Source organism: Pararge aegeria, chromosome 19, assembly GCF_905163445.1.
Source record: "Pararge aegeria chromosome 19, ilParAegt1.1, whole genome shotgun sequence".
Taxonomy (NCBI): Eukaryota; Metazoa; Arthropoda; class Insecta; order Lepidoptera; family Nymphalidae; genus Pararge; species Pararge aegeria.
The window spans coordinates 8,028,450-8,052,464 of NC_053198.1; the positions used below are offsets into that span (position 1 = coordinate 8,028,450).

Consider the following 24,015-nt stretch of genomic DNA (forward strand, 5'->3'; position numbering starts at 1 on the left):
GTCGACCAACTTAATTTTCAAACCCTAGAACCAAAGTCCTTGTCAAGGTGAATCAAACGAGCTCAAACTCTTGTAAAAGATAAGATTAGCCACCTTCAGCTCCAACATCATCATCATCAAAAAAAAAAACTAAATTCTTTTATTTCAAGTAGGCCTAATATAAGCACTATTGAAACGTCAAGTCTGTCTGTGTGTGACTCTACCACCGGTTCGGAAGGCAGATTCTACCGAGCAGAAGCCGGCAAGAAACTCAGCAGTTGCTCTTTTCCAATATCAACAATTTACATTTTACATTTTAAAATTAATTTTTCTACCTTGTGAGAGATGAAAGCGGAGCCGGATGCTTCCAAGCAACTTTGTCATTAAGAAATTCATCAATGTATAATAAGCTCGCTGTAATAAATGTGTTTTAACACATTCTTTAAACTTATGCATTGGTAGGTCCAAAATTACCTCAGGAATCATATTATAAAACGCTTTTATAATATGATTCCTGAGATAATTCATATTAATTTTCCTGAGGTAACTCAATCCCACAAATGACTTCTGCACCTTTCGCAGACGATATGCAGATGTCACTAATTTATGACCATTTCTTGTCATAAATTAGTGACATCTGCATATCGTCTGCGAAAGGTGCAGATGTCACTAATTTATGACCATTTCTTGTCATAAATTAGTGACATCTGCATATCGTCTGCATCATGACGGATGGTGGTCGCAGTTGATATTAGTAGTAGCACAGAGCACGTTGCTGCCCGTTCTCCGTATTCCCTTAGTCGCCTCGTACAATACCCGCGGGAAGAGGGGTGGTGATTAATGTAATCTGATGTGCCGTCACCACACGTCAGGTTTTTGTGACTGTTTGATAGCTCTTCTGGGGAAGTATTAACACAATGCTTATTTTTGCAGTCGAGGGCATTGTTGACAATGCCGGCTTTGTTCATATCGCATGGTTCCTAAAGGGTATGGTAGCAAGTAGCCGGTGTAATCACAGGCACATGAGACTTAACACCTACACCTCAGGACACAGCATGGTTATTTGTAGGTCGTACCTTGCACGTCCTCAGTGGCGTTCACCGGGTTTCTTACCAGGGTATGCATACAGTAGGAAGATTGCAAAAAATGCCAAAAGTCCTCCTCCTATAGAAGTTGCATATCAATTTTAGGGTAGGCAGTGCTTTTGTGCATGTACGAAGTGCACGCCACTGCACGCCAAGCGTTGCAATGTTTAGGTGATCGTTGTCTACTTACCATCAGGTGGGTAATCTCCTTAGTTCGTAATTTATAACTATTAAAAAAAAGTGGAACGTTCCGCACATAAAAAACATTAACCTAAAGTTATTCAAAATAGTCATGCCGAAAATGGCAACAAATTAAATCTCCTTATTCCGTCAATTATAACTATTAAAAAAGAGAAACGTTTCGAAAATTAAAACATTTACCCAGAGTAATTAAAAATACTCAAGTGGAAACAAATTTTACTAGTAAAAAAGTTTCAGTCGCGGAGATGGTTGCCAATTAAAAAAAAAAAAGGAGTACCTAAATCTAATTTCAGATAGGGTAAATAAAGAATTTATAAAAAAAAAGGTGCTTTGATTTGAATTTTAAAATGGTCTGCTTTTTGCGGCACATGCCTATTTGTCAATATTTGTAAAACAATTGTATGACTCAAAATATTCTAAAACTACATTTTGTCGTAATAACACTACATTTTGAAGTAGTAGCCTGGTATTCTATTTGATGTCACCATATAGTAAAAAAAAAAAAAATGAGTTTGTTGTGGGCTCTTCTTAGACCAGAGCGCGTTTGGAACCCTCGTAGCTTTAGGTTTAAGTTTGCCAACGAAGTTATCACCATCACCTCACAATTATGTAATCATATATGTATGAACGCTTCGTAAGTGCCTGTGATAGGCCTACATGCAGCAGTCGCAGTTGCAGTCGAAGTCGAAGTCGCAATCGCAGTCGCAGTCGCACTCGAAGTCGAAGTCGCAATTGCAGTCGCAGTCGCAGTCGCAATCGCAGTCGCAGTCGCAATCGCAGTCGCAGTCGCAGTCGCAGTCGCAGTCGCAGTCGCAGTCGCAGTCGCAGTCGCAGTCGCAGTCGCAGTCGCAGTCGCAGTCGCAGTCACTATCACTATCATATTTTACATGGCGGGATACCCAGTAGGCCTACACCATGAATCAACGGGAATATCAATGCCATCAGGTTTAGAATTTGTTACACATATCAACTGGAAGATTTCTGTACATTTAATATATTTTGAAAATTTTTGACCGGCTTTATAATCGATACTGAGCCCAAAACAGATTTTTATTTAATTTTTGTCTGTCTGTCCGGGCATCACGCGAAAACTACATAACGGATTTAAATAAAATTTGCTATAGTGGTAGCTGATATTCCGGGTTAACATATAGGATATCTTTTATCCCTAAGTTTCCTCCGGGAAACGAGATGAAAACTTTTAACAATTTTACTTCATAGCTCCCTTAAATTTGAACCGATTTTAATAATTATTTTTTTATTTTAAAGTGTTAAACATGTAGTGTCTAATTTTAATGAAGATCTGATAAATATTGTCGGAGATAAAGGACATATAACAGCAAGAAAGCAAGGCATCCATATGCCTTTTATCGTTGTCCCATGAAAACGATCGAATACATGTGTACCATACTACTTAATGTTATAAATGCGAAAGTTTGTGAGGGTGGATGTATGGATGTATGTATGTATGTATCAACTAGAATAATGACAACTTAATAACTCAGTATACCACGTAAAGTAATAGTAGGTACATAGCTAGCCACGATGATTATGATGTTAGCATCACATCTATTCTAGCTTCTCGATTGATTCATACGCAGACGAAGTCGCGAGGGTCCGATAGTCTTAAAATATCTTTGTAAAACATACACCAACAACATATTGAGTAGTTGATAATAAAATTATACCATACAAACTTATTTTCATTATTCTACGACCCACCGGATTGCATTTGCCGCCCGTTTCGATGTTCAGCTCGTTAGGGTCGCAGCGTGATGTAACAAATAGCCTTTAACCCGAAGAAAATTGTATATAAATATACATCTTTTTAACCTTTATGGACTACATGTTTAAGTATTTATAAAAGTTCCCAACGGGATTGAATAGGGGATCAAAATTCATTCGGTAAAGTCGGGAAATATCAGTCCGATTTGAAAAATCTTTTTTCGCATTTGATAGTCTATTTTTTGAGAAAGGTAGGTGAATCGACGCTGTGGGCCGGGGTTCATTATGTGGGATACCAGAATAAAGTCTGTGTGGAAGTTTGAAACTTATCAGAAATTGTACGAAACATAAATAAATTCTATGAACATAAATTTTTAAATCTATCTATATATATAAAAGAGAAAGAGTGTGAGTATGTTCCGTATAGGCTCCGAAACGGCTGGACCGATTTCAATGAAACTTTCAGGGAATCTCCGGATTGACCTAGCAAGTAATCCTGTAAAGTTTGGTGACGATCGGAGCCCTCCTATTTTTGAACTGTCAAACTGTCAAATACAGCTTTTATTTACTATGATGAAATTCTATTGTTGGGTGTACATGGGTGTAGATAATGATCCTCATCCGCTCGAGAAGAGAATAGAAGAGAATGAATACGGAGAGATTGTATAGAAGCAGGCGTTACTTTGCGGAAATCCATGATATATTATCAAAATTAAGCTTAACTTGCTATACTCCGCGAAAAGCAGGAGAATCTGTGTGGTGCAATTTATAATTTCTTCAATCCTAATACTCCACACCAAACAGATCCTCGGCAATACACCCTCTACGCACGTTTCGCTCCGAAACCGGAGCATCATCAGGAGATGTCGACTTTACAATGATTAATTGTTAAGTGAAAAATTCGCCAAATGTGTCGCCTTTTATACCTTTCTGACCCCCACCTAATCTATCTAAGCCCCTCCCACCTCATTAGTGCCTCTAAATATGTTCAATAGAGGTGAAGTTGATAAGTTTATTTGTTCGTTTAGTAATTCGAACCTCCCATTCCTATGTTTAATAATTTCTAATTGTTCCCTCAAATCAAGTCTCAACCCTTTGTCGCAAGCATGTAATATTTCGTATGAATGATTACTGGCTACGTTATGTCCACTGTCTAAAAGATGTTTTGCAAATTGAGATTTTTCAGGATGGTTATGATTGAAGGCTGCCATATGCTCTTTGTAACGCGTTTCAAATTTACGTCCGGTCTGACCCACATATGTGGCGTGGCATTCAGAACATTGGAGTTTATATACCCCTGATCTGTGCTTATTGTCCAATCTGTCCTTACCGTTACAAATAGCTCTCTGTTGGTTATTTGTTCTAAAAGCCACATGAACGCCATGTGATCTAAGTATCCTTGCTACACGCTCTGATATAGATCCGAAGTAAGTCAGACTGGTCTTATACCTATTCAATTTGTCCATTGGTACGGCGTATAACTCCTTAGCAATCAGCCTCTGTTGTTTCTTTTTAATTATGCTATCAACCAAACTGGTCTTATACCTATTCAATTTGAAATGATTGATTTTAAGAAATGCTGCATGTTTATGCTTCATCGTGTCATCCTTGGCAGCATAAACATGCAGCATTTCTTAATTATGTTCATAGATTATTATCTATTCCATTAACTGAGGAGGATTATAGGAAAGAGTTATATGTCATTTATCACATGGCAAATGCAAACGGTTACAATTCAGGTTTGGTTGATAGCATAATTAAAAAGAAACAACAGAGGCTGATTGCTAAGGAGTTATACGCCGTACCAATGGACAAATTGAATAGGTATAAGACCAGTCTGACTTACTTCGGATCTATATCAGAGCGTGTAGCAAGGATACTTAGATCACATGGCGTTCATGTGGCTTTTAGAACAAATAACCAACTGAGAGCTATTTGTAACGGTAAGAACAGATTGGACAATAAGCACAGATCAGGGGTATATAAACTCCAATGTTCTGAATGCCACGCCACATATGTGGGTCAGACCGGACGTAAATTTGAAACGCGTTACAAAGAGCATATGGCAGCCTTCAATCATAACCATCCTGAAAAATCTCAATTTGCAAAACATCTTTTAGACAGTGGACATAACGTAGCCAGTAATCATTCATACGAAATATTACATGCTTGCGACAAAGGGTTGAGACTTGATTTGAGGGAACAATTAGAAATTATTAAACATAGGAATGGGAGGTTCGAATTACTAAACGAACAAATAAACTTATCAACTTCACCTCTATTGAACATATTCAGAGGCACTAATGAGGTGGCAGGGGCTTAGATAGATTAGGTGGGGGTCAGAAAGGTATAAAAGGCGACACATTTGGCGAATTTTTCACTTAACAATTAATCATTGTAAAGTCGACATCTCCTGATGATGCTCCGGTTTCGGAGCGAAACGTGCGTAGAGGGTGTATTGCCGAGGATCTGTTTGGTGTGGAGTATTAGGATTGAAGAAATTATAAATGGCACCACACAGATTCTCCTGCTTTTCGCGGAGTATAGCAAGTTAAGCTTAATTTTGATAATACGGAGAGAAATAAATTATTTAATATATTATGAGACTTAAATTATTATGAGATTAATTAATTATGAGATTTTATTTAATGATGTTTATTGTTTTAATAAAATGAAGCAAAATCTAGCCCGGCAAAGCGGGCTGGGTACGCTAGTAATTTATATAATCGTCTGCAGGCTGAAATGATGCTGATTATAATATTGATGATGCAATATATAAACACGAATACGTACTTAATAAACGTGTTTTGTGCTAGATTAATTTGACGACCTAAAAATTTATTCTCGTGGCAACATACTGAAAACACGGCAGCTAATGTCCACAAATAGGTAAACTGAATGTGGAAAATACAACGGCACACCGGGCAATATTTTTAAAGAGCTTAATAAATTATACAAAGGGTTTTGACGTGTTAACGCCTCGTGTCCTATAGGTAGATAATAGTCTTAGCTGAGCGTCTGATAAACTTAACAACAAAAGTAAGTATTTCACACATTTTTTTTTGAATGTTGGTCTTTGTAGACAATTACACACACTCAACGAAGCTACACATAATCTATTGTATTTCAATTCACGCCTAGAAGGACGTGCAAATAATTAAAATTTATAAATAATAATCCATCGTACCACTGCGACCAATAGTTTGAATAAAATAATTCTTCTTATTACGCCGCTTCCCACGACGCGACGTTTACGCGGCTCTGCTTTGAAATTAGTGAAAAGACGCCCACGCCTGCGCAGAACATTCGTCCCCACGACGCCTTGCCAAAACTCACCAAAAAAAGGTATGTCGCTCCCGCATCTGGCGCTTTCTCACCACGCCACTTTAGCTAGAATTGAACTTTCGGTATACGAGGTATAAAATAGTTGTAAAACTTACACACAACACACAATATTTTTAACTTAGATTCACATGAACCGAAAGGGGCGGACTGCTATAATATACGTACAAACAGACATAGACACAGACATGATGAAACTAAAATGGTTTCTCTGGTATCATTACAGAGCCCTCAAGGAGACATAATTGTATTGTATTGTTAACGCAGCGTGGGCCTGGCAACAACAAATATTGAAAGCTTTATGAACCACCTTGGAGGCGTCCTTTATCCTTGCCATTGTGAAAGCGCACGTATTTGGTTTATCGTTTTGAGGGCCTACTTGTTCGTTGCTTCATTCTGAGGTTGCGAAAAAATAACTTCTACAATATATTTTCCTACCCGATACATAAAGGTTTGTTCTTTTAACTTCGTCAAGAACCATTTAGTATCGCTTCACGGCTAGCGTAGGACATCCATCGATGATAAACAATAAAATCCCCCGATTACATCCATTGACAAGTGATATGGGACAACATTTACTTATACACCTGCCAAAGCAAAGTAACATGGCTAACATGAACATAGGTATTTTTAGGGAGTTCCAAATACCACGGTCGTGTGCCGCTTGGGTCCTCCGGCTCACTGCGATACGCTTGATGTCATACGCCCACCTTTAGGGGGTCTACCAACGCTGCCTTTACCGGTACGAGGTCGCCATTCCAGCTCCATGGTAGCGCAACGTCCATCGGTCCTCCGAGCTCCGTTTGATACAACACAAATATTATATTCACGTGTAACATTGCCGTGTTTTGGTCTGAAGGGCGTGGTTGCGGGTGTAATTACAGGCACGTGTGGCTTTACACCTACACCTTAGGTGCGGATACAGGACGGTACTTTGTAGAACGTGTTCCATGCATGCCCAGAGAGTTGTTGCCAGTGGCGTGCACTTCATACATGCACAAAAGCACTGCATACCCTAATTTGAAATATAGCCCATATAAGAGGAGGATTTTTTTCCATTTTATGCAATTTTCCTCTGCATGCATACCCTGGTAAGAAACCCAATGCACGCCACTGGATGTTGCTCTGTACTGGCTATGGTTTGCCACTTACCATGAGCCAACTGCTTGGTCCGTCGGTTAGTTTTAGTCATCTAACTACCATTTACACATCTTTTACGTAATGTACATCAAAAGTATCCACTATGATCATAATTTATCCCTATCCCTACTAATATTATAAATGTCAATGTAAGTTTGTTTGTTACGCTTTCACGCAAAAATTACTTAACCGATCCTCATGAAACTTTGTACACATATTCTTGGAAGTATTTGAAGTAATATAGGATACTTTTTATCCCGACATTAAGCTAGGTGTCTTTGGGAGAGGGGATGAAAGTGCTTGACGATTTTACACCGTAACTCCGACAAATTATAACCGATTTTAATAATTATTTTTGTACTATAGAGGTTAGACTATGTGTTTAATTTTGCCCAAACTGTGGTTGGAGATATAGAACAGAACTCTTCAGCGGACAGCAGCAAAACCCTCATTTAAAGCTAAATTGAATGCCACATCAAAAAACACACGCAGACGAAGTCGCGGGGAACAGCTAGTAAGACTATAAATAAAAAAAAAAAAATAGATATTATTTCCACCTGCACCTAGCACAGGCAGGAGACAAAAAATATATCTCTGATTAAATCCCCTGACAGGGGATATAATTAACGCGTCCACCTGCTAAAGCGCGGGAACTGGGTATACAAGAAGTTTACCGCCCTTTATTATTACAAATATATTATTTAAAGAAAAACTATTTATTTATTCTTTAAAATAATTGTTTTATAAATATAACCTAAAATAAACTATTTAAAACTAAATAAAAACGAATAATTAAACGAATTAGTTTGGCCATCCAAAGGGGCAATGCTGCCAGCACCTTAGGAACTGTGCCTCGCTGCGGTGGTTTCGAGGACGTTTTAGTTTTATTTAGACGTTTATTTAAGTTAAATAATATATTATTTGCATATTATTTACACTTGTTCGCCAGTACTCTGAGAATTGATAAAGCTGTGGGAGAAGATACATTTTTTATCCTTTCCCGGGGGATATAATTGTCTCCTACCCATGCTAGCCGAGCTGTGCGCCTATGCTTGGAGAGTAGATAAAACTCTGGGAGAAGATAAACATTTTGTCCTTTCCCCGTGAAGGAAATGTCTCCTGCCCATATTACCCGTGCAGGCTGAAGAGTATCCTATATCCGTCTCCAGAATGTTTATAAAAGCTATATTTGTGTACAACTTTGTCAAGATAAGATAAGCTAGCTAAGCCGAGGAGAGTTGACAGATGTTGTTGGTTGTATATCGTCAATTTCCTAACTCCAGCTTGGAGTTTTTTTCACATTATTTTAGAAACGTACAAAGGCAGCCTTAACCTCGGCTAACGCGTTGGTGAATACAGCTCGACTGTGCGGTTCGCAACAAAGACACTTGGAAGTCAACTTACGTCCTACCCCTTTATGTAATATTCGACCCAGTAACTCGTAAATAAATTAACATTCAACCGCAATTTATACTGCCCCGGCACAAGTTATTCATCGGAATGATTGAGTTTTAAATTAAGACATGCCTAAATGCGGATAACTATACAAATTGGCTGACTCCACATTTTAAATGAATTCAGTAGAGGCTTATAATATTATACTGGAAGTTACTTGCCGTAGTACTTAATATGATTAAGTATTCATGTAGTGTTCCCGAGAACGCGGTGCTTTTAGGCTATGTAGTATAAGGCGCTTCTTTCATGTGCGAGTTTATCGCGACGATTTCGTTCACGTAATAATAGCGACGGGTTTAAAAGAGCACGGGTTTTTTTTTTTATATTCTATGCAGCTTAGTTTCTTTAATATAATAAAAGCATGTGCTACACGGTTTTAAACGGCGGTTTGAAACAGAAAAAATGGATTTGCGCTTTACCGGCTACACGGTTTAAGACATGTTTAAAACCATCAGTTTTTATAGATCTTTGCGTGAATAGGGCGTCTCTACGCTCCGTACCGTACCGTATATTCACTACAACGACGTCATGGCACCTTACCTATCTAAAGAACAAAGAATTGGGGTGTCTCTTGCTCTTTTGTGTGCAATTGAAGAGAAAAAAGAAAGAAAAAAAAGAATATGGATGAAGCGATGGTTAAAGGAGAGATTAACCCTTGTCCCATGACTAAATGTGAACTTAATTAACCTAGTGGACTTTGATAACATACATAACTTTCTAAGAATGGATAAAGAAGATGAAGAAATGGATGAAGAAGTCCCAAAGGCAGGGCAAGTCTCTATATAGCGCGAGAAGTTCTGTAACTACTTCTCGTTCTTTTTCTTCTGCCATTTTGAGAACCGCGTATTCGTCGCGTGCGTCCAATGCTTTTCAATTAAACTATTATGAAACGGAGGATTTGATGCAACAGATGTACGTATGAATTTTGCATCACATACCTTGTCACGCAAAGACACACAAGCACACGTTTATAACACACTTATACATACATTCATTTACACATACACTCACTAACAAACATGCGCACACGACCACACACACACACACACACACACACACATATTTACACACACACAAACACACACACACACACGCACACACAACCACACACACTCACTAAAACGCACACACACACACTCACTCAAACGCACCTCAAGTAGGTTAACCTTTATAACTTTAAATTATACTTAATTTTGATTTATATAACTTTGATCTACTTATTTATTTCAATTTGTATATTATGTTATGGAAGAGCGGGGCCGCCTGCCACAAGTGCTAGTAGTTATCCTAGTAACTTACTAGGATGCCCCCAATTTCAATGTATTATTTTGCTGGACGAAACGAAATATATATATTTTTTTTAATGCTTCTACCAGTGGTTTCAAACGCAAGCCTTGCTGCTAAGGGTGTTGAAAGGTCAAACGAAATTTATTGGTATAAAACAACAACCTACACTGTTTTAAACTTTTAAAATTTTAAAAACTTCTATAAGCAGAGCAACACTCCGCAGGGGTTGCAAAAAACGCGACCTAAAAAGTGTGTTAGTGTTAAGCCTCTTATCCCAGTAATTACACCGGCAACCACGCCCTTCAGACCAGAATACAATTATGATAGATAGATAGATAAAGTTTTTATATTAACAAAACAATAAAAATATATATATATAAGATGCGCAAACGCGGTCTTATCGCTTTAAGCGATCTCCTTCAGACAACCCTTTATGGTAGAGAATTAGGTTAGGGAAAACGGGATAGTGCAACCAGTGATACAATTAAGTTAAATACATATAATTATAATGTATACATAAATATAAATGTAATATATATATATATATATAGACATACAAATGAACATACATACAGTATATCATATTAGATAAATAAAATTCTTTTAGTCGATTTTTAAATATGTTTACTGTCTGTGACTGTCTTATATCTCTCGGCAATTCATTCCACAGATTTACCACTGTTACAGTAAATGCTGCTTGGCGACAGTTATTGTAGTACATCAGAAATGTTCGCGAGGGCTCATACTGATGACTTTTTTGCCATCAGAAGAAAACGAATAGCATCCTTGATGAACTTTTTGTAACTTTTTGTATATTGCATATTAATATTTAATGTAAGTTTTTTAAATTTAGTTTATTTTTTAATTATTCTGTTATGTAATAGTGTAGATGGGTCATAGTTACCAAATAAAAATAAAATTTCTTGATGTTGCAAACAGTTCGAGATGTTCTGTTTATCATAAACAATAGTCTCTTAACTTAACTCTTTAATGTTTATGGCAAGGTGGAACTAATAATTTATCTGTGCGATACGCAAACACTCGCTCGTGGAGGTGGCGTCTTATTAGATGGAATCTGTATAATGTATCTTAAAATAGACAAACACGCTGCTCAGATGGAGGTATTTAACAAGTTGGATAGAAGCAGGCGTTACTTTGCGGAAATCCATGATATATTATCGAAATTAAGCTTAATTTGCTATACTCCGCGAAAAGCAGGAGAATCTGTGTGGTGCAATTTATAATTTCTTCAATCCTTATACTCCACACCAAACAGATCTTCGGCAATGTACCCTCTACGCACGTTTCGCTCCGAAACCGGAGCATCCTCAGGAGATGTTGACTTCTTGTTGTCAATCTTAACAATTATTCATTGTAAAGTCAACATCTCCTGAGGATCAATCCGCTACACGCCAGCGTGTAGCGGATTGGTAGACTTCACATACCTTAAATACGCATGCAGGTTTCCTCACGATGTAGATATTACTTACCGTTAAAGCTAGTGATATTCTAAATTATAATAAAATAAAAACGCACATAACTCCGAAAGGATCGAACTCTTTCACCCCGAAAGGGAGGCCGACGATCTAACCACTAGGCTATCATCGCTTTTTTGAAGATTTAAGTAAGTCAAAATGCTGACTTTGAATTCGAAGAAGCCGGCAAAGGTTGGTAGCGAGCTCTTTTACCATATGATTCCATTCTACAAAAGATCGTTTTCGGATGAGCCTTTGAAGGGGAATAATAAAGTATCCGTTGGATTTTATCTGTGAAAATGGGAGCTCTGACGGTGCTGCCTCTCTTTTGAGTCAATAGGCATTAGCATAAAACCAATATCGGCACAGCTGTCATGCCGGACCGACACCTGCGTTAGTGCGAGATGAAAACGTTTTAGCTGAAGATATTTGTATTCCATCCTTCCGGTTCACTATCGGCTATTATTATAGACTAGCTGTTGCACGCGACCTAGTCCGCGTTTGTTTCGGTTTTTAATTCCAAGGGAATAAATTGTTTTCTGAGATGAAAAGGATTCTATGTCCATATAATGCGTTGGATGATCTCTCTGGCGCAGTTGTGAGAGTTGTGAGAACTTAAGCAGAACTTGTTTGATCCCCGGCACGAGCAAATTGGATATTTCCAATTATTTTCTGGTCTGATCTAATTAATCTTCGGCCGTGGCTAGTAACCGACCTACCGAAATACCAAGGCAGATTGGCGCAGTGGGCAGCGATCCTGCTTTCTGAGTCCAAGGCTATGGGTTCGATTCCAACGAGTGGAAAATGTTTGTGTGATGAACAGGATTTTTTTCCAGTGCCTGGGTGTTTATCTGTATATTATAAGTATAGTTTAGACTAGATCGCGTTGTGTATTGTCATAGGATATTTGTTTATTTATTTATTTAAAAGCCGTTAGCCGTTGGCCGTAAAGGCTTGAAGTGCAAGCGAGAGCGCGGAACGAGCGATAAAGAGGCACAGTCGGCCTCCGCGTTCGACATCTGTCTCTCTCCTACTTGCTCGCGTGGACAGCTTCTATACAATAATACATTTACATGTTTTCGGCAAGGATGAAGTGCAGTGAAAAGTGAATGTGGTGTCAATTGTTTATAGCAACGATAATATCTATCAAACAAATAAAATTAAAATTTTCTTTTGAAAAATGCAACCATTCCATCATCATTTCTTCGCAACGTTCAACAATCGTCAGTAAGCCGACTTTACAGACAACCAATTTTTTTAATTTGTGTATTCCTTTTTTTCTTTAATTAGCCTTTGACTGCAATCGTACCTGTTAATTAACGATGATGCAGTCTAGTAGTTAGGGAGTATGCCAGTTATGTTTAACCCATACCGCTAATCGGTACCGAACCGCTAAATCGCTTAGTTCAGAAATTATTAGTTCCCGAATTTCCCCGCCGGCAATTGTACCCGTCCGGGTTTCAACTTAAAACCACAGCGCTAGTAGACAGTTCAAAAGAGAAACCAATTTGTGATATTTTGCATTGCGCAATATTATCGATTATTAGGGGCCACATATCTAACAGTTGGGCCTTCCTTTAAAAAAGAGAGAAAGTATCTTATATTATAAGAACATCTTACTGATTTTATATTGTAATTTTAAATCAAATCTAATTGCAGTGAAACCATATTCTATTCTATAAATAAAATGACACTCATAATAAATTGCGAACCTACTTTATTTTCGCTTAGTAGCTACAGATATTGTACTTTAATTTCGAACGTCTACTGCTTGGCGACCACTAATTTAAAAAAATATTTATTTGAAAATCCTATGGAAGTTTGATTTCACGCCCTGTGCGTCGCCACGTTTGTCACACTAGTCACATTAGGTGGTTTCCAAAAAATAACCAACCATAATTGTAGAGCTCACACTCTACTCTGCTCACTAACCTGTTGCAAAAACCTAAACAAATTGGCCCATCCGGTGACACTGGCAAATAAATAGACACAAAACATTCCAACTTATAAAATCCCCCTTTTTGTGAAGGCGGCCAAAAAAGTAGGGCGCGCAATTTTTAATTCAGAACATCTCTTTTTCATTTCCAGTTGAGCCTTGACCTAAGTATTTTGCTTCGGAGTTGAAACATAAAAACTCCTGCCAATCTTAGTGAAAGGTTTTGGATTAAGCTCATCATACAAAGGTTGTATAGAGCTACATAACATAATAGCTCCATTTCATACCCAACGTATTTTATACGTAAAACCTCGCAGTATAAATAAATATAAGCAAAATCCCGGATAGCGGGAGATACCTAGCTGATAATATTTAGATATCCTTACTTATATGCGAAAGTGCGTTTGTTCACGCAGCAATAGATTAATGGAGTGACGTGCGTTTTTTATAGTGACAAATTATGGGATATATAGGAAGCTTCCTATAAGATCTGAAACCCAATCCGGCAGTTAATTTTCGTATTTAAAGATTTAAAATGCATATATAAATTTGCAGAAAGACTTGAGCCCGAAATCACGGAAATCACAGCCTATGCCGGTTTTGATACTACCGATGCAAAGTGTCTTTTATAAAGCGAGTCGAAGACCGTAGTATGTAATACGGACCTACAAAATGTAGACCAATGCTATGTTTCGCTATTAGATGTGATAAAAAGGCATGTGATAACTTCGGCATCGGCGACTCAAGCCGCGCCTGAGAGATGCGGATTCTAAAATTACAGTAAGTAATAAAAATATATTATCTTCATTATCCCCATCATATCAACCCATTACCGGCTCACTACAGGGCACGGGTCTCCTCCTACAATGAGGGGGGTTTGAGAATATTATGGAGAACTCCCAGACATGCAGGTTTCCTCGCGATGTTTTCCTTCACTGTTGAAGCAAGTGATATTTTAACTGCTTAAAACTCACATAAGTTTGAAAAGTTAGAGGTGTTTGCTGGGTTGAAGTCCTACCCATTCAGCTATAACCGCTTCAATATATTGGATATTTCCTCTAAGTGTCAATTTAAACAATCTAATAGGAAATATGGAAATACCCCGTCATGCTAAATAGCTGAACGGTTTATGATGAAAACTTGCATTTATAACATTTGTGGGGATCAGGTTAAAAATATGACAAAACTGTTCCAAAATTGTATAAGTACGGCTGCAAAATAAAATTCTTAATCTATCTTAATTCAAAAAATTAAAATTCTAAATTCATTTATTTCAAGTAGGCCTACTTTATAAGCACCTTTGAAACATCAAGTATGTCTGTTTGTAGTGACACCGGTTCGGAAAGCAGATTCTACCGAGAAGAGCCGGCAAGAAACTCAGTAGCCTTATATAAAGGTACATATGTTAGGGGTTCGCAATTAATATTAAAAAGGCACAGTAACGATGAATAGCAACGGCTAAAACAATAAAACACTGTTCTATTTCCTCGTGACGTCGCCGTTATAAATAGGGAAAAATAATTTCAACAATAGTTGCTTTTGCTTCAGTGAATCGAATAGTGAAGGGAAACAAATTGCTCGGGGTAATCACGAGAACAATGGGGGGAAAGCGTTACCCCCATTTGTACAAGTGTAAATGTGGATTGCTATTAAAAATAAAAGCGCAATCGTAGACATTGCATTCCATTATTCTATACGTATTCCATCTAATGATTATTAAAAACAAGATGTTCCCAGCAATTTCACCCGCGTTTATTCTGGATTTCTAATAATCCCAACGGAACTCATATAAAATGTATCCTATTGCCTTCACTAGGCTAATATTCTATGCAAAATTACACCAAGATTAGGCATTCAAGCTATGCAATAGGTAAAGAAAAGTATTTTCCCATGGGTCTTTTGCCAGCAGCTCTTCTGGGATAAATTTTATCCGATATCGCTCTCCAATATGCAAGCAGACAAATAATCATACACGTTTTCACATTTATAGTTAAAACTATCTATTGCCAGCATTTTTCGTCCGCGTTTATTACGATTTTTTTCCAAAACCCGTGGGTACATACAGTGTGTTTTTTAAGGATGAAAAGAAGCCTAGATTACTTTTTTTCCAATGCAATGAATGAATTAAGTTGATTCATTGCTTAGTGAGGGCGTAAAGGAAGGACAAACAAACAAACAAAAAAAAATATATATATTAATATAGTAAGCTGTTTGTTTGGTTTTTCCTTGTGTAAAATGATGTGTGGAAAAGAGCAACTGCTGAGTTTCTTGTTGGCTTCTTCTCGGTAGAATCTGTTTAATTAACAGGAGAAGATATCTTCTTAATTTTAATAAACCTCAACTTTTTTAAATAGAGCATGTTTAATCTAATTATGTACCCATATTTTCGTAGTTACAATAATTAAACGGTGGATTAGCCCGAACAAACAGACAAGAGTTTTAATTTGTGTGAATTACACATGATTTAATTTTTTTGTTACATGAAAGCTCCAGACTGCACAAGTAGCCTCGCGCAATTAGAGTAGATTAGTAAACTATTTGCGCACAAGGCTGAACATAAAATATTTTGGCGTGTGACGTCATCCAACGCTCAAATGAAAGGCACTGAACTGAACCGCTGTGGCAGTGCTCGGGTACACATTCGCATTCGCATAAAAAAAAAGCGTTCGGTACCCTCGCTGTAATATTTGCAAGCTCCAATCCTAGAGTCCACACACCAAATCCACGCATCACCAATTCAGAAATATGGGCTTTGTATCATTTATATTAAAGTGCAACGTAAAACGCGCGACAACGTACACGCGTTGTATACTATCCGTACGCTACTAGCACACAAACATTGAATAGTGTATTATGCAAATTAAGCTTAATTTGCGATACTCAGCAAAAAGCGGGAGAATCTGGTGTAATTTAAAATTTCTTGATATACGACGAACTTGAAACATTCCAAGTTCAAGCGATACAAAATTATATCTAAATAGACGTGACGTCATAATTTTAAATTCGGCGTTTCAGCGATCCGCTGTGACAGTCACAGCGGATCGCTAGATTTAGCAGCCATATTTATTAGCAATAAATAAGTAACAATCACTTCAAAAATTATTAAATATACGTTTTTCTTAATACATAAATAATAAATATACTACAACAGTATGCACACCGCCATCCAGCCCCAAAGAAGTTTAACTTGGGTTATGGGTAGCTACTAAGATGACTGATGAATATTTTTATGAATAAAAAATAAATCTTTATAATATACAGATAAAGCCCGAGTCACTGAAAAACATTCATATTCATTACATAAACATTTTGCAGTTGTGGGAATCGAACCCACAGCCTGGGACTCAGAAAGCAGGGTCACTGCACACTGCACCAATCGGCCGTCATACATGAATCATATATCATTATAGCGATTCTTTGTTACTGTCATTATGCCTGTTGCATGGCAGGCCCTTATTTAGCAGAATAAGTGCTTACCTCGAGCGAGGCACGCTGACAGTGAGCTGCCGTGCTAAGCATTGTCCACTCAAAAAATCTGGACTCTACTAAGGAATAACCTTGGTATAATAGCGATAACAATGCAGAAAACTTGATACCCATGTTTTCAGTGTAACTGAAAAATAGAGCGAATATTCATACAAAAAAAAACAGTATTCCATTGTTTGTCTAAAACAGTTAGTTTTCTGCTTTACAATGGCTCAATGCACGTTATTGTTATTTAGCTTTCATGTATTATGAAAGTTGCACAAATTAGGAAGCGATTTAGTTTATTCATCATCAGCATCATCACATTACCGGCCCACTACAGGACACAGGTCTCCTCCTACAACAAGAAGGGGTGAAGACCCCTTCTTGTTGTAGGAGGACCCCTTCTAGTCCACCACGCTGGCCCAGTGCGGATTGGTGGACAATTACGTATCGTACTATAATATAATATCTACGCGTTATATTCTTCTGTGGAACAAAAGGCCGAAACGCCTCATAATGCCTGCCTGAACCTAGTCCTGCTAAACCGGATTATACGAATGCCCGGAAAAATATTTCCGTCGACAAATTTCGATACAAGGATAAAAGCAGTTCATCAAAATACAGCGAATACTTAACCTAATTTTCGTGATTAATCAACATTTCTTAAATATAGTTCAACGGGTACATACCACGATAATATTTTTGGATTTGTCGATATTTCGACCCAGTTGCATGGATCGTGGTCACTAAGGGACTGAATTTTATTAAATGTGTAATCTCGGATTTCTAAGAGCGGTTAAAAGAAAATTTATCTTTAAGTCCATACAAAGTTCTAACATGAAATCCTGCAACTACGATGCATTTTATTTCCCAAAGTTTAGGTCTTCAATAAATGGATACTTACGATGTCTGCGGCTATGTCTAAATATAACTGGTGAACTTTTAAAATGTACCATTTTACGTTGTCTTCAATCTACCGAGATTATTTCACGGAACAAAACAAACTATATTTAGTCGTTGAATTTCCCCCGCAACGTGACAACAGAAAGGTACCCATTACATAGGTAGTAATTAGCAACGAGACTCCAATAGTTTTATAAGCTCTCTGTATAGAACATCCAGTCAAGAACGAATGTCACGGGACACCTCACAATTCATTCCCAACCCTGAAATTTAAAATTAATTAATTACAAGCAGCTTTTCTAGTAAGATATATTATGTTAACTTGAGTAGTAGTCGCAAATAATGAATGAATCATAATTCGTTGTTGGTCGATTCATTCATAAGTAATTAACTAGCGGACCCGCGCGACTTCGTCTGCGAATTAGCCGACTTAAAAAAATATTCGAATGTTGTCGCGGACTGTTTTATAGAACTTTAAAGAAACAACAATTCCGATATACTTACTACATACTTCCGTCGTTTGGCGTAACGTTTACCGTTCACGCATCGCACGCATCAGAATCTCTCAAAAAGGATATTTGTTGCAGTTTTTGCCCGAGATTCCAATATAAATGAATCCTAGCTAGATCGATTTATCGCCCCCGAAACCCCCTGTATACTAAATGTCATGAAAATTCCGCAGATGCTCTTTTAAGGCAATATTTTACAATTTAACAATCGGTTTTGTATCTTGTGAGTTGTGACCGATTAAAGCTTCATTCATGGTTTCATAGCTTGCATTAAGCAATAAATATATTGCTTAAACTAATCTTAGAGAGGTTCAAATTTACCGTCGGCATCATGCTATAAAAGCATATCAACAACACAAACGTGTATTCGAAAGATTAGTTTTAAGAATGAGTATGGAAGTTAAATTAGGAACGTTTTTCCTCGCCTGGACGAAGTTGGTATTTGTGAGCTAAGAGTTTGTGCTCGTTGTTTATGTCCGTCAACCCGCATTCTGCGTTTTAATAGTAGTAGAACTCGTCCGCGGAATGACCACAATGCTTATTTCTTCCGCCAAAAGGTATTGCTGCGTTCCGGTCTTTAGGGCGCGGTTGCCGTTGTACTGACAGGCACATGAGAGTTAAAACCTACCCCTCTGGTTAGTAGGATGTGTTGGATGCATGTCCTGCGAAGTGTTACTCTCTTTTCTGTTGTTTCTGTGTGCACTTACCATCAAGTAGAATTTAAGATCATTATGACCTTAAAGTATATCTCGTAACTATATAGCACATACACCAAACTTTTTAGAATCTTACCCATGAATATTTATTTAAGTGTTGTTTGTATCATACTATATATACCATAACAATATACGAGTAAAACGTATCGAGTACATGGGGTTTATCTGCGCCTATATCGTCGGTAAACAGGAAAATTTAAAAGCGCTTGCGGTATCTTTAGCAAGCGTGACACACATTTGAGATAAACTCACAAAAGGTATTTCCCAATATAAAATATTTAACCACCTATAACTTATGATTACCTGGTATATTGACAGAAGTGGCATGAACTTTTACTATGGACTAACCTAGTCTAACAGATAAGACTCTAATAATAAATTTGGCTATAATTCTCTTGTATTTCGTTTACGTATTTCGTTCAATATATTATCTTTACCAGCTCTATACATATATGAAATGTGTTATTTTATTAAAAAATATATTAAATTTTTTTCCAAAAAAGTCTATATCCGCAGCGGAACCAATGCAAAAACCGTGTGTATACAAAAGAAATGTCTATTGCATGGCTATAAAAATATACAGCTACTTACCAGACCGTGTTAAAGATTTAGCTATTAATAAATTTAAAAATTACATTTTTAACAAACTAAATAATGAAAACTTATATATGATAGAAAGATTATTAAATTAATAAAATTTGACTAATAAATAGACATTTCTAAATTTGTCATTTTTGAGTTGACCAAAAAGTTGACATTTACCTAATTTTACTATTAAAACTGAATTTACTATTGAAACTAAATGGATTAATCTTAAATACAAATTGAATAGATTTGTATACTTAAAAAAAATTTCACGCCTTTATGGCAAAACATGTTTGGATCAATTTTATTTTGTACCTATTTACCATATAATATGTAACCCATGTTTAATGCAAATAAATGAAATTATTATTATTAATATTACGGTTAAACGGCAATAGTACACTATATCAAATGAGTTTTAGTAGTAGTAATAGAGCTTTCTGTGACAGAGCTCGTCCGGTTAAGCAGTACTGCCATACTTATTTCTTCCTCCCAAGGGCGTGGTTGCCGGTGTAATTACAGGCATATGAGGCTTAACCCCTACGCATCAGATTAATTAGCTTAGCCTCTTCTCTTTGTGGGAGGAGACCCGTGCTCAGCAGTGGGCCGGTAATGGGTTAATATGATGATGATGACGTTGAAGTACATGGTACGAACTTTTATGGTGTGGTACGCCCTATCTGTGTTTCTTAATATTTTTCAGTTGATATTAATGGAAATTTTGCAGACGTATAGTTTGCATCCTGGCCTAAGAGATAGGATACTGTTTATCCCAAAAAAGAGACCAAGAGAACGTTCCCAGCATGTTCCCAGATAAAATTGTAACTTCTCCCATAGCTTTATCAACTCTCAGAGCACTGGCGCGCAAGTGGAAATAATATCCACATAATATATTATGTGTAATAATAAAAGGGGGTTAACTTCTCCTATTCCATATTCCCGTGCTTTAGTAGGTGGACACGTTAATTATATCCTTTGTCAAGGGATATAATCGGGGGACATAATTTTTGTCTCCTGCCCGTGCTAGCCCTGCTGGGTTTTTTAAATATAACCTTTGTTATTTATGCAGAGCTTTACAGCTCAACCGGTCTTGTCGAAATTTTGTGTAGAGATAGCTTTGCATCCTGGACAGGCATTGAATACTTTTTATCCCGGGAAACAAAAAGTCCTCATGGGATTTAAAAAGCATACAAACGATATTGCGGGCAGCAGCGGTGACAAAGAAATTTTTATACCAGGGATTTCTTTTGTTACTGCAGGTAAATAGATATTCTCGAGGAAGTCGTAAATAGACCAATAAAAATGCCCAACCTTATGCACTGCAACATGTTGATCGAGCGTACAGGTTACAGGGAAAATTGAATAAATAATAGAAATCTGTTCTATCCATCACGACAAACAATGATGGATTACAGCAGTTGGGATGTCAATACCTACTACCTTTATCGGGACACAGGAACTGTTGGCAACACATGTTACTATTCCAGTGAATGATTGGTATGTGATCTGGGTGCCTAGTATAATATCTCCGACCTATTCGATCGCGTGAAAGCCAACTACGATTTTTATGGAATGGATAAAACGCCATCTAGTGACAATTGGTATTTTAACGACTACCTAGTTGCCCCTAGATAGCGCTCTTTCGATTCCATACAAATCGGAGTAAACTTTCACGCCATAGATTAGATAGAAAATCACACCCTACACACTGAGTAGGCGCGTCAGAGTGCCGTTTACCTGTAACTAAATTAATAATTAATTAAAATAATTTCAATAGTTTTAGCGGAAAATGTTTAAAAGTAGGAAATAACGAAAAAAACCACGTATGAATGATCAAGCGCAACGACAGTATAATATCACCAAAGGAGTATTGATGAAAGGGAGAACTTGCGTCTGCCATCTTTGAAAAATAATATGACATACCTACCTACCTATGTCGACTATAGAGACTAAAAAACTGAAATAAATAGGAGACAAAAAAACAGGAGCTATTAATAACGGCTAAGACACTGGGAAGTATATTTGCGTCGTTCGAGTCCAATAGGTCTGAAGTGTATCCATAATGCATATTTATATCATAATACCCACCAAATCAACGTCATGAACATTGGTTGTTAATCAAATATAATTTTATTTGTTGCTATTAAACTATTTATTAATTAAATAATAATTATTAGAGTATTTGTAAATATCCTAATCAACTTAATAAAATATCTGGCAAATATGAATTAATAGTTATCAAAAGTTTAATTATTTACCTACTTTATGAACTTACTTTAATACTATGTATAAAGCGTCGCTCAAAGTACAAATCAATTTTGCGAGATTTGAATAGGCCTACGCCGTAGAGGTGACATTTTCGTGTAGTACCGGGTTGCGTATAGTTATGGCTCAGTCTGTAATTAAAATGACTTAATATAAAAAACTCTCTATACTCTCTTATTAATAAACGTTGTGTAGTGTTGTAGTTTTGTTTCACGTTCTGCCATTTGAGAGCTGTCAGAGTTACAAGTGTGAGATTTTCTACGTACGTTACTTATTCGATCGTGTGAAGGTTAACTACGATTTATATGGTATCGAAGGACCGCTATCTAGGTACAGTGCGGTTTCCCAGTATTGGATCATAGCAATCGAAAAAGTAAACGTAGAGAAAATCTCACACTTGACATTCAGTTGAAGTGTGACCGAGCACTGCGTAACTATTCTGTCGTTACGCTAGGTGTTTATTAAGGAGTTAATTGGTATAACTAGCCGTGGCTTGTTACGGACAAATAATAAATAATAAATATACTAAGACAGCAAAAATTTCCATCTAGCCCAAAAGTAAGCGTAGCATGTGTTATGGGTACTAAGATAGCGGATGAGTATTTTTATGAATATAATACACATAAATACTTGTAATATATGGATATACACCCAGACACTGAAAAGAATCATGTTCATCACACAAAAATTATGGGATTAAAACCCGCGGCCTTAGACTCAGAAACTAGGGTCACTGGCCCACTACGCCAGTCGGCCGTCAAAGGCTTGCAAGCAAGCGTTTTAGCATTAGCTCTACGAGTAGGTTCTACAATGCTGCGTAAAAACCAATTAGATCATTAATATAACTATCACTATTAATATAACTGCCATACCCATCATGGATGGGCACCCAGCAAAACCTGTAACCATCTTTTGTCTTATTATTATTTTTCAGATTATTATTATATTAAAATTTGAAAATGATTTGTTTCAGAACATGGCGGCACGCAAATCAAGGGTGGCTATATGCTGCGATACAAACGTAAGTAGTTTAGAAATTGGACAAAATATGATACTTTCTAACATAAAGCAATATAACAGGTAGCAAATGCTACTTTTCTTTTTTCCTGTCCTAAGTGAATATAAATCCAACCTTTTTTTCGGTACAAATTAGCCTATATTTACTAATTTACCAACCTAAGTGTTTGATCATCTCGTCATCGCTGTCATTGAGGCAACAAAATCATTCAGCTCTTTAACTTAATAAACAAAAAATTTTAATAGGGGTTAAACATTTGCTTTTGTCCAAGCAAAAATTTAGGCTTTTTCTTGTTAGGTATTTTTATAGTTAATATGTAAATATGTAAATGCATGTAGGTTTTTTTTTTGTAACATACTTTATGCACTACCACTATCTAATTTTTTATCGGCTTCGTACGCTTGCGTTGCCTTTAAAAGATCACTATTAGTTATGAGGCAGCCTTTGCACCCTAGCACTAAGTACTATTACTGTTTTCCTTGTATTTTTCATATTGTGTTGTGTTACAATAAAGTTTTTCTATTCTATTCTTGTTCTGTGGCGAGAAAATTCAATGCAATCAATCATTTGTACAGATGTATCCCGCCAAACTAATAGCCCATTAGGTTGCGGGATCTTACACTTTGCTTTAAAACCCTCCTTTAAAAAAGGCATGTATCTACTGACCACTTAAAAAAGACCTATTGTACCTGCCTAATATTTGAAATGTTATTCTAGTTAAACTTTGTATTATGTTTTGGTGTACAATAAAGTGTATTAAATAAAAATAAGATAAAATAATGTTTATGATTATGATTTGTTAAGATATTTGAATAAATATTATTATATTTATTTCTGTTTGCGTTACACCCTTTTATTTCAATAATTGGCCATCAAGCCATTTTTCTCGGAAACGGCTTATGGTTCAAATATTGAGGATTAATGTC

General features: G+C 36.8%; 1 protein-coding gene across 1 annotated transcript in view; it reads left to right on the forward strand.

Moving 5' to 3' along the window:
* LOC120632235 overlaps nucleotides 1-24,015 on the forward strand; it is a 92,098-nt gene that overhangs the window by 14,442 nt on the left and 53,641 nt on the right. Inside the window, exon 3 of the mRNA XM_039902040.1 lies at nucleotides 23,045-23,092. Coding sequence (XP_039757974.1) covers nucleotides 23,045-23,092 — 48 coding nt within the window. The remainder of the gene's footprint in view (nucleotides 1-23,044; nucleotides 23,093-24,015) is intronic.